Source organism: Fusarium mangiferae (genome assembly GCF_900044065.1).
Source record: "Fusarium mangiferae strain MRC7560 genome assembly, contig: FMAN_scaffold011, whole genome shotgun sequence".
In the NCBI taxonomy this organism is placed as follows: Eukaryota; Fungi; Ascomycota; class Sordariomycetes; order Hypocreales; family Nectriaceae; genus Fusarium; species Fusarium mangiferae.
Window position 1 is genome coordinate 1,911,277 of NW_024573931.1, and position 15,958 is coordinate 1,927,234.

Sequence of the window (15,958 nt, forward strand, 5' to 3'; positions counted from 1 at the left end):
CTCTGATTCGACTACGTCAGCACTCACTGATTCCAGGTTTCTGAGCATCCAACATATCGACAGTGCAGATAGGAGGTCAATCGAACAGAATAGTATATGTCTTGAATACTTCAAATACTCTTGTTTGCGCCATAAACCATAACGAAACATCGACTCCAATCACGGCTTCAAGCCCTCAAACTCATAGCAGACAATCAAGTACCCATTCACACCACTAAGAAAACATGGCTCAACTGCAGAAGGGGCATTACCAGGCCAACAATCAAGACGCAGACAGAGTTTACTTGCGTGATTCTCCTTGGGCTAGCACCTGCACTATCGATTTCATCATTATCCGAATCATTTATCGCGCACACTGGATTTCCCTTTGATGATTCGTGACATCGTCTCACCAGTTGCGACTGGCGCTCACTGTTCGATGAGTTGAAGTAAGCTTTGACATAACTGACAGTGACTGTGGCATCCTCTTTTGGAGGCCCCCCTGACCATAACGGATTGCCGTTACTCCAATGCTGAAGTATCAAATGGCCCCCAGAAGAAGGCATGTCGCCTCCTTTCATGTGGGCGAGCAGTTTGCCGTCAGCGTAGAATAGGACCTGTCCTGGAAGGTAGTCAAAGCGATACTCGTGAAAGGCGTCTGTCGGGTCGAAATCTAGATTGACTCGCTTGAAACTGCCGGTTTTGCTGGCATCATAGCCAGCCTCCAAGGATTTCTTGGACTGAACAACCAGATTGATAGGGTATATACCATTATCGTGATCAAACTCTTGAGAAAGGAACTCGATATCGATCTCCTGAGTATCGTTAAAATACTGTTCATTGGTCAGTTTCATTCATCGCTCTTGACATCCGATTACTCGCCCAGAAGAAAGCGGCACAGGTGCCTTTGATGTCCGTCAGTTTCATTCCTGCTCGGAATGATCCCCAGTGAAAGTCAAGCCTGGCTGTATCGACTTCGCTCGACGGGATTGCATCGTCTTTGTTGACTGCACTTCTTACGCGCAGCTCAAGCCCAGAACCATCCCCAGACTTTGTTCCATGAGTGTTGACATTGTTGGGCAGGAATGCTTTGCTGAAGTTACCCCTACCATCTGCTGCCGACACTGTAAAGTTTTGAGCTAACCAATCGTGCCCTTCAGAGATGTTGTGCAGCTGGCTGAACTTGGTCTCCAGCCGATCAGTGAATACCATTTGGCTTTCGCCTTGGGGTTTTTTGATCGAGTAGCCACATTCGCACGCTCCAGAAACCAGACGAGCAGTCGCAAGAAGATGTGTGAGAGGGAGGATCATGATGGAAATAGAAGTGATTGGGTCTTCTTAACAGAATTAGCTCTCTTGGCCGTGACGAGCGGATTTCAACATTGACACCATGTAAGTTGTAAGTCTCAAGTCATAAGGTACCTACTTGGGCTGGACAACCTCGAATGATCCATTTTATCGGAGGTGCCTGCTTTGCAGCTTAGGTGGTCCATGGAAGGAGGTTCTCCAAAGCTCGAGGGAAACTTCCATGGACAGGACAAGGCAGGTAGGTACCTACCTAGGCACCTATGCCTGCATGCGTGGGAGAAAGAGCATCTCGTACTAGGTAAATATGGTGCTTTGTTGCTGCACCTACCCACTAACCTACAGGTACCTAGGTAATGACTCATGAGTACCTATCTTTTGTTGTAGGGCATGAGAGACCTTTTTTGTTTTGTTTTGGTGGTCGTGATAATGCCGCCTTTGGTCTGCCTATGACTCCCTGGACAATTTACTTTGGTTCGGTAGCTGATCGCTTTCAACATGTTACGGACTTCATAAAGGACAAGAAATGATTTTTTGACAGGTGCTGATTATTCAAAACAAACACTATTCATCTATACACGAGTATGGGCCAGCATCCTCTTGACGGTATGCGACGCTGCGTCGTGGCCCAAAAAAGGGGTTCCCAGGACATGCCAGATCATGCTATTACCGTCATATGGCCGCAAAAGAAACAATCTGTATATCGAACAAGGTATCTGAAAGCCAAACTGAACAATTCGACAAAAAATAAGTCAAAGATAAATAGGAGAAGAATCGAGCAAGAGGCGAAGCAGAACAATGCCATACCATAGGAAGAAGCAGACCAAGACGGAACCGATCGTTGAAAACTGCCCGTAAAACGGCAGAAGAAACACGCAAAATATTATAAGACGAAAACAATAAAGGTGCCATAGCATATAGAACAGAGGAAGTAGAAGGCGACAACAGCCATCTTGGACCTGCCAACTGATCTGCCATCGCAGTCATTAGCCTGCGCTGTCACTACGCAAATGATCCAGTTCCCTCTGTCCGGGGCACAAGCCCAATGCGAAAACCGTTTCCCGATCCCCTTCCTTGACCCCAATTAATGCCCGTTTGACCCTTTGTAACCATGCAATAAGGAGAGACGTAAACAAAAACAACAAAGCATGACGTTTCCAAATAAAACAACAACAGACTTGCAATGATAAAACTGCAGTAGACTGGACATTGCGATTACCCGCCCTGTCTCGGGTATCGCCAAGGAGATAGTGAAATAATAACCACAAGGAGACTGCAATAAACAAATTCATAGGAGACGGGACGAGTCCAACTCCCTCCCGAGCCCTTCGCGCCGGAGCCGATCAAGTTAGAGAGGAACGAATTAACCCACAACCAAAACCAAACATAATCAAGCAGAGAGGTATATGCCTAGGAGAAAAGGAAAGCCCGAACCGGCCCGAGGGCAAACAAAGGAAAAAGTCATTTCAGTCATGGCCAATTAGTTTTAGTACACGCTATCCTCATCTGCCCCCTGCGAAATCATCGAGGGAGTCGAGACATTTGAGGATGCTTCAGGATCATCGACATAGCCGACAAGGGCCTGAGAATGCAATTTGAAGGCGTCGCCCATAAGTCGTGTCATGCTGTGTGCTGTGTTAGTAATGTAATTCTGAGAGATGTTTGCACCGTTGATACATACCCCCAAACAACAACTTCATCGAGTATCGAACCCCAGAGTCGTGCGACAACCGCGCTCAGCTGAGACATGTAGTTCTCATCAATTTCCTTCACAAGAAGCTGTCGGACCTTGTTGTACATGGCCATCTCTTCTTGAGTCGCAGGCTCCTCGTCATGTTCCAGACGATACAACCACAGCGATAGAATGATCATGAGATCCATTCCGCAGAGCGCATGCTCCACGCTCCAGTTGGTAGGCGATACACGGGCAATCCATCTCACTCCTTGAGAAACAACAGTCTCTAGGCAGTTGTAGCATTCCTCAATAACCTTGATCATCTCACTCGAGCGCTTCACACGATCCCGGGCATGCGTCATCGCAGCAGCAACCTCATAGGACTCATGATAGCGAAGCGCTTCCTGGACCGCCTTGAGATCAACTTCCAGGCGGGCACGAGCATTACGGTACATAGCTTTCGCGTTGAAGATTAGAGGATGGCCTTTGTGGGGAGCACTGATCGGTACAGGAAAGGCCTCGGCCTCACACATATCGACGGACTTTTCCCATGTTTCTAGCGCTAGCCGCAACTTGTACTCTGTTACCACGTCTTGCAGTGCTTCAGGACTGCGCTTGTGATACCAGACCTCAAGAAACAGAGCGTTGATCATGACGCGGGTGCCGAAGGTGCTGTATCGAAGCGTCTCGCCCTGAAAAAGATTGTCGTGAGCCTCCATGAAGGTCACGGTAGTGGAAGCTGCCAGGTGTTCTTGCCATACCGCCTCGTCTGGTACCTGCAAGTTCCATAGCGTTTCGGTGGAAGGAAGCTGTAAATCTTCAAACTCGCTGAAACTGATGGCCGGCGTGTGGTTATAGGTAAGTGTCAAAAGACCGAAGAAGATGTAGACAGCGTAATATGTACGACGGCAGCCCTCATCTTCTACCCACTCGGCACGAGTGGGCTTTGCACCTGACCGAGCTTCTTGGCGAAGCTTCAGCTCGTACCTGTTACCCGCGACCATGTTGGCGAGTAGACTCTTGATTGAGCAGGTCCACTCCAGGCCCTTAGGGTCACCACTCCAGCTAGCAAAGATCATGTTGAGGAGGTTGCTCTGCATGGTCCACAGGGGACACTTTCGGGAGCTAAAGTTCTCCTTGCTTTGTAGGAACTGGTTGACCAGAACCTTGGAGCCAATGTGCAGCATGTATGCTTGTTCTTGGTCGAAAGCATAAAGAGCGCCAATGCTGAGAACGGCCAACAAAAGCTGGGGTGAGACCTTGGTGGGATGAAATGAGGCAGGATGCAAGAAAGGCAAATGGTGATGGAATAGACCGAAGTATGTTGAAAGGTACCGATTCAAGGAACCTAGGCCTGGTAGGCGGAAACCCTCAGGGATGGCGTGCTCGCTGTCGGCACTGCGAATGTTGTCAAGGATAGCGTTACGCTCATCATCCCCCATCACTTCAGGGGCCTTGTATCCAGGCTTGGATGACTCTGACGACCATGGAGATGGTGGCGCAGCTGTGGAGTTGGGCAACGAGTTGATCATAGACTGTAGAGCCGGTACCAGGCCATTACAGTTCTGTCCACTAATAGGAGGGAGTTGGTTCGAATTAGCTTGCAGGGTAGTTCCGCTGGTGAAAGAAGGTTGAGACTCGAATGACCCGGATGCACTGGACGTTATCGAATGGGCTTTAGGCTCGGCGACTGATTGAGACATAAAACCATCCCACTGAACCTGAGGTAATGCGATGGCGCCGGAAGGATAGGTCACAGTTGACTCCATAGCAGAAGCATTGTGGGGTGAATAAGTCATCGATGGACTGTCCTCGTATGAGTGGTCTTCGCGCATAGCGGCGGTGGCCTTATGATGTAGATCGGCTACAAGCATGGCAGCAGTCTCAACGTCGAAAATGCCATCAGCACCAGATTCCATTTGTTCCAGGGTTGAAGTATCAATAGCGATAGAAGACTTTGAAGGGGCACCGACCGCGCGAGTCTTGGGACCGGCCCGGCGCTTGCCATCGCTGTGAAGAGGTACGCCGCCGTCCTTGGCGTGGACGGTACGGTCATGTCTAAGAAGAAGGTCACGACGGACGAAAGTACTTCTACACTTCATGCACTTGAAAGGACGCTCTTTGGTATCTGCGAATGGGTTAGTGTATGACCAAGAGAAGAGGGGTCGCGGGATAAAAGGTTTGGCATGAGGGCTAGCTGGTGGTACACGTACGTGATCGTTCATGGCGACTTCGGTGTTCGCTCCTGCTAAAGGCCCTGTTGCAGAACTGGCACTTGTATTTACGTTCGGGTGCCAGCGAGGCCTTTCGCGAAGACGCTGTCGAGGCCGCAGGGGGCGGGAGGACTGCTACGTTTGCACCGGGCATCTCAACGTGGTCAAGTCGCGATTCCTAAATTTGGGAGGCGACTAAGAACGACGCGAGTTTGCGATCGGTAATCGGACAATTAGGCTGGGCCCGACAGCACGATGGTTGAATATCGTCTGATTCGTAGGATATTGTGGCTCACGCTCTCGCTCTCGACTGCTAGCTCTTCGCTTGCGCGCGCGCTCCCGTGGGGTTTAAAGGGTGAAAGCGGTGATCTTGAACGTAATGATGGTCATTGGATATGATTGATCGCTGGTCATGGAAAAGCTGAGTTTATTGGTATTGGTTGAGAAATGAAGGCTCTGGATGGCCTCTTGAAAAATATGAACCGGTCGTGATGAGACGGGCGAAGTGTTGCGAGTTGGTTGTGGATGAGTCGAGCTGGTGATGGAGGGGAATTGGAAGAAGAAGGGAATAAAAGCGAGGGGAGCAGACGTAGAAGACTTAGAGGGGCGGACGGGAGGGAGGGGGGAGAAATCCGGAGGGGAGAGTGACCCGGGAGTTGGGGGGCACTTATTTTCTGGGTGGGGAGGGAAGGAGGGGAACATCCATGGAAAACCAAGGAGAGGGAATGAGAACAGAAGAGACGACAGGAGGGAGAGATGGAAGGAGCGACCGAGCGAGGGAGAGGGGTGGCTGAGAAGTTACTGGCTGAGGCTGGACTGATTGAGCGAGTGAGTGAGTGATGAGAGGGCTCTAAAAGATCACTTGTGCCAGCGAAGCACAGCATAGCACAGCACAAAAAGCATGGACAGACCAAGGCCGAGAGCACAGCACACAGAGAGAGGTGTATGGAGTGTCTTGTCGACCTTCCTTGGCGGGCAATCATGGGCGTGGACGTGCTCACTGCCTACCTAGGTACCTTGCTCTTAGCGACTGAAAGAACCAATCTAGGGGAGGAGATAAAACTTAGGACCTTAATCCTAAGTGACAAAAAGACTTAGGTGAGTTTGCATATATTCAGGGTATCATTTTACTGGATTTATTTTGACACCATATACTGAGGTCTGATGTTTTCTTGCTCCCCCGAGGCCAATGTAGCACTATGCAGCAGCAGCATCCAGCGTTCGGCCAGTAATGCTAGGCTAGTTAGCCCCTATCACACCCCTGTGAGTCCGTCCAGGCATCCGCCTCTGAGCACCTCGTACCGAACATGACCGGAGACCAGACTAGGTGAGCACAACTGACCTTGCCGAACCAAGCTCCGCTGATACAATAGCGGGGCCCAATTCGGTGGAGGGGCGACGAGGGGCAGTTCAGCCATTCATTTTTGCCCCTAAACCACTTGTGGATAAACAAGAAGCAAGCAACTCAGCTTTGGACGAGGTGAGCAAGCACCGACAATGAAAATTCTGTCAGGAGAACCTAGTAGCCAACGCCATCCGTCAATTAAGAAGCAGCACAGACAATGATACAGAGAGACAGACAAGACTGGATTGTTGGACCAGGCACTATTTACACTACGGCCGGCACGCAGAGTCACGATAATCGGCACAGAGCAACCAAAGCGAATCAAGGAAGAAGCAGACCCATCGAGACGTGAGAGCACGAGATCGTCAAGGTACACTGTAATTTTGACAGACGTGCAAACATACCTACTTGCATAAACTCGTCACTTGGTGCACTCTTTTCCCTGGGTTCCTGCAGAGGTGCAAGCCTTTGGCTTCGTCAAACCTTCTCTCTTTCCGCCAAGGATTCATTATGTCAGCCTGAGTGGACACATCCACATGGAAACGATAGCGTATGTTTAATGGGGGCATCCACAACGGAGAAGTATTTTTGCTCTCTCATGCAGGCCCTAACGCAGAGTCAGCGGTACGGTTCCGTTTACTGAACCGTCGGTCAACAACGATATATCGTATACTTGACGGTAATAGAGTCGGTGACGGATACAAAAAGTCGGAGTCAATGTCGGTGTCGAGATACCTTGCTGAACCGACAGGGAACTGCTATCCACTCACTCCGTAATCCGTCCTGTCCGCCTCGAAGAATGGCGGTACAAGGTCACTGGCCCACTAGCACAGTATCCACGGGATAAGGGGAACCGGGGGGCTTGTCAAAAAAACACAGGGGAGCGAGGCCGGAGAATGGAAGCCATTAGGAGCAGCGACTCAACCGTCTACCTAATCAAGGAGCGTATCGCAATCGATGATATGGTACGGAGTACATACCGTGAGGGACGAAAAACGAGGCACGAGACACGCAGTATCGTTGGCCACCGAGGATGACACAGTAACAGGCCAGTCTAAAGATGAGAAGGCCAATTCTCAGCCGCCGCGCATCGGCCAAGCAGCCAAAAACAGTCAGATCTTGGAAACGTGATCGCAAATATCATGAAATCATCCAGGCCAGAAGGGATAAGGCGGGGAAGCTGAGGGAGCTCCATCACCACCAAAAACTCACCAGCAGCCTCTAGTCCTATGCCTCATCTGGATGATTAGCAACTTAACCTCGGGACCTGTAGGTCCGCCTCGCTCTAACTTCTGTGTACTCCGTACTTTACAGATAATGCCCTGGCCATTTCGTCCCAGCACTGTTTTCGACTTCAACCAACGCGATTCAGGCGTAGCGTCATAGCACCACGGCCTGTCAAAGAGAGGATCCGTTCCCAGCACGGCGGCGCAAGGTCTGGGATCACAGTCGTCGCGGGCGCGCCTTGCATCCCGCGCCCCACTTGATGTGAAGCTCCCCGGTCAAGCGCGTTAAATTCTAGTGGGAGACGGTCTACACGGGGAGGTTGATGAGACTTCCTGTTGGATTCGCGTCAATCATCCCTGCATCAGAACCCATGGCCTAACTTGATATGCACTGTACGCGCCTGCGCGTTTGGCAGCTAGTCACACAGTGTTAAATATCACATCGATACGGCTCGCTGCTTAAACCACGACTCTGGAACACTCTAATCTCTACGATTAGGGGTGTTCAATTTTATCAACCTTTTCATATCATCAGTTATCTATTTATCACTGTGCTACTGACAAGCGACCTCTCATCAGCCGTGTACGGCTACCAAGGTCTTTTGATCTATCAAATAGTCCGTGGCATCCATGTTCTTCTCTGGAACATTGGTCCATCCATCTATTGATCCAACCCATCAACAGCACCTGCAACATCTCAGTCATAGCCAGGTAGGTAGGCTACACCGTTTCTCTCGACTGTCCCAGCATTTGTCTGCGAGGGAGACTTGGCTTGACCACCATCGGCTGTGCCGTGATTGAGGTTGGGACTGATAAGGGGCTCGTTAATCTGAACAAGTCGCGACGTATGCACACATGAAGGCATAGGATAACAAATACCAAATCAAATGCAGGGAGATAAACAAGATCACAGATTTGCGAACGTTCCACAAAAGAGGCCAAATCATACATACACATGTATCCTCACAAAACCATCATTCAATCTTTATTAAAGGTGGATTATCCGCGATCATTGGCAATTTGGAGGCGTCACATTTGACGCTCAGCTTACAAGATCTGCCATGAATGGCAAGACAAGAGAAAATCCATTTTTAACTTCTTTCTTCAACAGCACAGAACATGAAATGATTCATTCTCGTATCCACTACGCCAGGGACAAGCCCCAAACATGTTACGAGAGGAATGAACATGACGGACGGTTTTGGGGGGACGAGTCGCGAGCTAGAAGGGGTTCATCTCGCTGTGGAAAGAATGGAAACTTGTGCAATGCGCTACTGAGCCCCTCTCAGCTCTCCGGCCTCGTCGGATCTGCAACCTATTTGTCCTGTAATGCTGCCACACCCCGCAACGGTCGGACGGCACTGGCGCCCGAACGGATCCTACAGTTAATAATCCACCAAATGTTGGAAAGGATGGAGGGGAAGTCCATCGTCTTGTGAGGGGTTGCCGTCTGTTTGCTACTCTGTAGAACTACAGAGATTGGATGGTCGCCACAAGACGTTGACAGAATCTGGTATACTGCTGTTAAGTAGTCACCCATTCTAGTCTGCATCAACTCAACTCAGACGGCAAGGATTGGGACGATACATCATTTGCTTCCATCGGCATTCGCATCTTACTTGACTGGCTACTGGCTGTGAAACGCCTGGAACTTTAAAAGATGATGCATAATTTCCTCTCTTGACCCTTGCGTTTCCAGAGCAAACGTTACGAGATCCACGCCAATAGCGGGCGGGTCCGCGGCAGTCTCCCGGTGTAGGGAGCCATGAATTTGGTCAGGCTCCACGTGGTGGAGTGCATTTTTGCTCCTAGCTGTTGTTGTGTGCTTTCCTGTCTGACCTGCCTGCTCCGTTTTGTGTGATTTCAACCTTTGTGATATTTCTCTGTTGGTGGCCTGCTATGTACATACGGGTATGTACTAACATAGGTAGGTTAGTAGGTAGAGACCCGCCCATCAAACTCAAAGACTAACGGATTGCAACCCCAATATCACACCCAGATAATGCAAAACCAGCCACAGCTGCGCAATAGCTTTGAGGCTGTCAAGAGGATGCACATGATTTTCCAAGCCAGCACCTCCCTCAGCAGAATAGCGTTGCGGTGGGGTGGAGGGGAAATGATGGACGTGCACATCATCGCCGTAGTCATGGGAGACGGGCTCGCATGGCACCGTCACCCGTGGGCTAATATTTGAGCCAAACCTGGTTGTGAGTAGGAGACGGAAAATGACGAGTCAGAGAGGTTGCTGAGGTCTTCCTGTATTATTTCAAACTTGCCTGAGTAATTTTGTCACTTATTGAGATCCAGATCTTACATACGTTTTCTTAACGCCCCTAGCCGAAGAACAAAAGTAATACATATTGGAGGGCAGGAGACCCAACCCGGTAGACTTGTCTTATCTGTCACTTATTAGCAGACAGCGCATTGTGTGATAGTCATAACTGCCCTTAAGGTTGTGTGAGCACGGATTCGGTGATACTATCCGGGCCTTCACGGACTGATCTGACCTGATCATCGCTGACTCACTTGTGCGCGCGAGTGAATCAAACAGGAGAGCATCGTTTTTTTCGTGTCGATCCGCAAGATGTTGATTTAAGCAGAGCAAACAGAGCCGTCACCTGCAGTCGCTGGCTAGACAATACCTCTTGTTTGCACACTCATCACTTGCATGCTGCATGATATCCGATACTGTCAATTCATTCGTTGGACATTACAAGTCGAAGGGAATAGGAGAACGAGCGACCAGCCATTCGCGAGGCCCTCCCCCCTCCTGAATCATGCGTACCCTGTATCAGCCAGTGTCGAGTACCGATGAGAGGTCTGTTAAGGGCTCTATTCTTGTACAAGTTGTGTGTCAAAGAACGACCTGTTACATCTTCCGGTCGGAATGACGAAACGTCAAGAGGTTCTGAACTGAAGTCCATGTACATTGATTCTCTGGCAATTTGTCCACACAACATAGGACAGGTCTTAGCTCGAGGTTTGGTCCCTTGCCTAAGGTACCTTGAGATAGGTTTGTTTCTCTGGTGGTCGTTGTTTGCCAGCACCGTCTCCTCCCACTAACTACCTTATCAATACGTATTATTGAGGTGAACTAGGTAGGTACTATAATGCTTCATCTCGGCGACTTCTGGCCACTGCAACCCAACCGTGACAGCAGCCTGGGATGTTGTAAGGATGGATGGATGATGTGTGTATGTAATGTATGTAGGTAGCTAGTACACCTAGAAGCCGGCTATGTTGTGTCGGTCCTGTTTCTACTTTTGAATGTCACTGAATTAGAAACATAATGAGTTGCCGAAAAGGGCTGATGGACGGGACCTGAAGGGTTTCATTGCGACATGGTTTTTCCAGTGGAGAAATTCCATCCATCGGTGGAGGGCATTGAAATTCTTAGGCTGCTCTTGTCCCATCTTGTACGTTCTGGTACACCACAACACAGTACCTAAGGGTGGTAGGTTAGGTAGTAGATGGGGGGCAACTCAACTCCAAGGACGGAGAAATGCTGTATACCTAGGTAGGTACTGTCCTCCATCGCTCCCACATGAACATCAACATTCATCAATCCCATTCGATCGAGTCGCCATCAACTTTGAAATAAAGCATCCGCTACTTTCTGGTGTATGGGCCTGGCGACTGCGAGTTTGTCTATCGCGGCTGTCCGACAGGTTGTTGATACTGGCCCCCCCCCTATATCCCGTCCCTTATTCATTGCCAAATCCAATAGCCAGGCCGCCAACTTTGACTGTTACTTTTCTGACCTGACCCGACCGATAACTAGTCATTTTTCTATACCGTCTTTTCACCAACGGAAGCATACAGTCAGTATTTTCGACCAACCTGTTCTGTCATCCTAGTATCGTTTCAGCCAAATCGCCTGTCGCTGCAGGTTGCCTTCTTCCCTCCTGGGCTTTGTCCTGGCCCGTCAGCCCCTCGCCGTCCACTCGCATCCGAGCCTGGTCCCAGCGCGATCGGGTCCCCTCTAAGCAGCAACCCCCCCTGGATCCTTGGCCATCTTCTCCATTCTCTCTGCTTTCTGGAGCAAGCAAGGCCTGCAACCTCCCACGACTCCTGCGACTCCTCGTAACTCTCGTGGCATGCTGCTGTGCGTCGCCTCGTCTGCGTCAGCGTCACGAACCGCAGTCCCCAGAAACGGCATCCTTTTGATGAGAAACAGGCTTGCCGCTTTCTACCATGCCCTGAGGTGAGCTTTGCAGCCGCAATATGCTCAAGATACAGACCGCCGCCGTGCCGCCAAGTATCCACTCTTCGCGCACTATCCACGACCCCTCCGGCGACTCACCGTCCGCTTCCGTGCGCATCACGACTGCTGCCTCCGTTCAAGCTTCCGATCAACAAGCCTCGACAACTCGGGCTGATCCCGCCTGGGGCCTCATGAACGGCATCGTTGGTACCGCCCCAATGGGGGCCATGTATGTCCGCGCCCTCTACGACTACGAGGCCGACGATCGCACTAGTCTCAGTTTCCACGAAGGAGATGTAATTCAAGTCATCACCCAGCTCGAGAGCGGCTGGTGGGATGGCGTTATAAATGGTGTTCGAGGCTGGTTCCCCAGCAACTACTGTCAGCTTATCACGAGTCCCGACGATATACCTGACAGCGCCCACAATGGAACCTTTGACGCTGTCGAGGATGATGCCGAAGACCCTGAGATGTATGACGACCAATATGACCAAGACGATGACTCCGAACAAGACGGCCCTATCGCGTTGCCCCTCGAGGGGACCGACGGAGGAGACAATTCGAGGGCCGACTTTTGGATCCCACAAGCTACTCCCGACGGGCGCTTATTCTATTACAATATGATGACAGGAGACCGTAGCATGGAACTGCCCCTGGAGTCTCCTGTATCTTCAAACGAGACTGGTCCGCGAGATCGAATGAATGTCAATATTCCCGATAAGACTAGGCCGCCTCCTGAGATGATGGCCCGTGGCTTGACTCAAGATGAGGACGACGAGTATCTGACGTCCGCATCCGAGGCCGAGGGCGACTCATCTAGACTGGCCTCACGTCGTTCCAAGGTACACAGCGAGCTAGTAAATTTGATGTTCTAATGACCCGGTTGCTAACACTCACCAGCATACTAAGCGTGCCTCTTTCGGCGCCTTATCCCCATCAACCTCTATGGATTCTATCAATGGCGCATCGCCTGTTGGACGTCTGCGAAATGGCGCCTCATCCAATGGCCATCTTACTGCAGGACAGGTCCCTAATATAGCATCCGCGACCTCTTTTACTAGCACTACCTATAACTTGCCGACCACAGCTACAGTTCCTCGATCGTTTTTCGACGACGGCTCTACACCCTCACTTAGCTGGACTCTTCTTGTTTCTAATATGCGACGTGCCATTGATCGGTATCGGGAGGCCATCATGAACAATAACCGCTCAGAATACGTAGCAAAAGCCGAAGACATATCCGACCATTTACGACTGCTACTTGCCGCTGGTTCAGGGACTACCGATAACCATTCTGGTCAGCCATCTATTATTTCAACGAACAAGGCTCTCTATCCCCACTTCCGAGACATGATGTCCAAGTTCTCCAAGCTCGTAATATCTTCTCATATAGCAGCTGCTGACTGGCCCAATGCCGAATCTATCCAGAAATGCCTTCAGGAAGCTGACGGAGTTCTCATGGGCGTATACAGCTACGTGGAAGTGGCTCGACAACAACGAGGCGAGGAGATTCCTCGACTCTTCCCAGGCTTTGTGATTGGTAGTAACACAGGTGGAAGTTGGCAAAACAACGGCTTGGGTCCTCGAGATGAAATCACAGCCAACTTCCTCGAAGATGAAGAGGGCGTTGTAGAGCCAACTGCAATTCTTGACAACAAGATGCTCGAGCGACTGGACGAACAGAAGCGCATTTTGGTATCCAGCATCCGAGAGCTCGACAAGAGCTTGGTCGTCCTAGAGAAAATCGTTACACCCTACAGGCATGAAGTTATCGGAAACAATGTTTGTTTTGCCGGTGGTAGGGTACTCGATACATTCAGGCAATGGATAGCTATGATCGAATCGATCGATCTGTCTTCCCTTGGCAACAGCTTCCAGACGCCTCAGTTAGCTGACCTCGGAACACACAAGCAGAGCCTTTACGACAATATCTCTGATCTTATTCTTGGATGTCAAGCTGTCGCCGGACCCTTGGCTGATGAATGGTCCGAAGTCCGTGGTGAAGCACTGGAAAACCGCCTGGAATATGTCAGACAATGTGCCAGAGCCCTGGAAACCAACTCTTCGCATATCGGATTCTCACTTCAACTATTGTCTGAACAGGTTCAAATCAATATGCAACAACACCAGGCTGAAGTACGACCTCGGGGGAATTCCTTTGTCCGAAGCACCCTACAACGAGGCGAGACAATGCCGTATGACCGACCACACCAGCGAACAGAATCAAGGACTGCTCCTGTGCGACCACCACTTATCACATCACAATCTTTCACCGAAGGCGAGCCTGCTCCTGGCAATATGCGACGAGGCGATTATTCCAAGGTCAAGAAGATATTTGGCGAAGATCCTTCGCCTCAAGTTCCGGTGACCGAAGATACACCAGAATTCTTACTCCTAGATTATGAACATGAAGTCTCCTGGGACAGCAAGACCTCACCACCTACTGTTAAGGGAGGATCCCTCCTCGCTCTTGTTGAACAGTTGACTCGTCATGACAAGCTCGATTCGAACTTCAACAATACCTTCCTTCTCACTTACCGATCTTTCACAACAGCTCGGGAACTTTTCGAAATGCTTATCAAACGATTCAATATCCAACCGCCAGAAGGTCTGTCACAGGCGGATTTCGAGATTTGGAGGGACCGAAAGCAAAAACTTATTCGATTCCGTGTCGTTAACATTCTAAAAAATTGGTTCGATAATTTCTGGATGGAGGATTATAACGACGAGTCAAAACAACTTGTTCGAGATGTCTACAGTTTCGCTAAAGACACGGTCAAATCTACAGAAACTCCTGGTTCAGCACCCTTAATGGCGGTCCTTGATCAGAGGCTCAGTGGAAAGGAGGCTGGCGCTCGCAGGATGATTCAAACAGTGAACCAGAATACCCCAACACCGATCATGCCTAAGAACATGAAGAAGCTCAAATTCTTGGATATTGATGTCGTTGAGTTTGCCCGCCAGCTCACCATTGTCGAATCCCGCTTGTATGGCAAGGTCAAGGCGACAGAATGTCTGAACAAGACGTGGCAGAAGAAGGTCCCTGAGGGCGAGCCCGATTTGGCCCCCAACGTGAAAGCGCTCATCCTCCACTCTAACCAAATGACCAACTGGGTCGCTGAGATGATTCTGGCGCAAATGGAAGTCAAGAAGCGAGTGGTTGTTATCAAGCACTTCGTTTCTGTTGCTGACGTGAGTAACTAAAGATATGATGCCGGGTCACTGGAACCCCTGCTGACTGACCGATAGCGTTGCCGCTCCCTGAACAACTTCTCAACATTAACATCGATTATTTCCGCATTGGGCACTGCACCCATCGCTCGTCTCAAGCGAACATGGGACCAGGTACCCCAACGTACACACGCTACATTGGAATCGATGCGGCGGGTAATGGCAAGCACCAAGAACTTCGGAGAGTACCGAGAGGCTCTTCATGCAGCCAACCCCCCTTGTATCCCTTTCTTCGGTACGGACCCCCTTTTCCGAAAAGCAGGCGACAGATCACATTATTGACAAACAGCAAAGGTGTCTATCTGACTGATCTGACATTCATCGAGGATGGAATCCCGTCCATCATCAAGAAGACTAACCTCATTAACTTTGCTAAACGTGCCAAAACTGCTGAGGTCATTCGCGATATTCAGCAGTATCAGAACGTGGGGTACTCTCTGCAACCAGTGCCTGAGCTGCAAGATTACATCTTAAACAACATGCAGGCCGCTGGGGATGTTCACGAGATGTATGACAAGAGTTTGCAAGTTGAGCCTCGTGAGCGAGAGGATGAGAAGATTGTGAGGTATGTTGCATTGCGGAACACGCCCGCATCGTATGGAGCGGTGCCATCTTTCTTCTAAGTCCGCTGGTTTAGTTTTGCACAATGATGGAGGCCACTTTGCATTAGTGGCTTGCCGTCTTCAGTTAAGATGAAGAGACATATGCTTACTTGACGTTTCTTAATTACAGGGTCTTGGCCGAGTCTGGGTTCCTATAAACACCGGACCCTTGCAACTA

At 50.1% G+C, this 15,958-nt stretch overlaps 3 protein-coding genes across 3 annotated transcripts; 1 reads left to right on the top strand and 2 right to left on the bottom strand.

Annotated features, from left to right (window-relative positions):
- Positions 1–206: 206 nt before the first annotated feature.
- FMAN_10440 (uncharacterized protein) lies at positions 207–1,290 on the bottom strand (the record flags this gene model as incomplete). Its single annotated transcript, XM_041821115.1, has 2 exons — positions 207–812; positions 1,000–1,290. 2 exons carry the CDS (start codon positions 1,288–1,290, stop codon positions 207–209), a joined length of 897 nt encoding a protein of 298 aa, XP_041686927.1.
- A 1,480-nt stretch (positions 1,291–2,770) lies between these two features.
- On the bottom strand, positions 2,771–5,326 carry FMAN_10441 (uncharacterized protein; the record flags this gene model as incomplete). Its single annotated transcript, XM_041821116.1, has 3 exons — positions 2,771–2,909; positions 2,966–5,087; positions 5,173–5,326. 3 exons carry the CDS (start codon positions 5,324–5,326, stop codon positions 2,771–2,773), a joined length of 2,415 nt encoding a protein of 804 aa, XP_041686928.1.
- Positions 5,327–11,967: 6,641 nt separating this feature from the next.
- Positions 11,968–15,938, top strand: FMAN_10442 (uncharacterized protein; the record flags this gene model as incomplete). Its single annotated transcript, XM_041821117.1, has 5 exons — positions 11,968–12,789; positions 12,848–15,139; positions 15,197–15,413; positions 15,473–15,743; positions 15,911–15,938. 5 exons carry the CDS (start codon positions 11,968–11,970, stop codon positions 15,936–15,938), a joined length of 3,630 nt encoding a protein of 1,209 aa, XP_041686929.1.
- Positions 15,939–15,958: the final 20 nt, after the last annotated feature.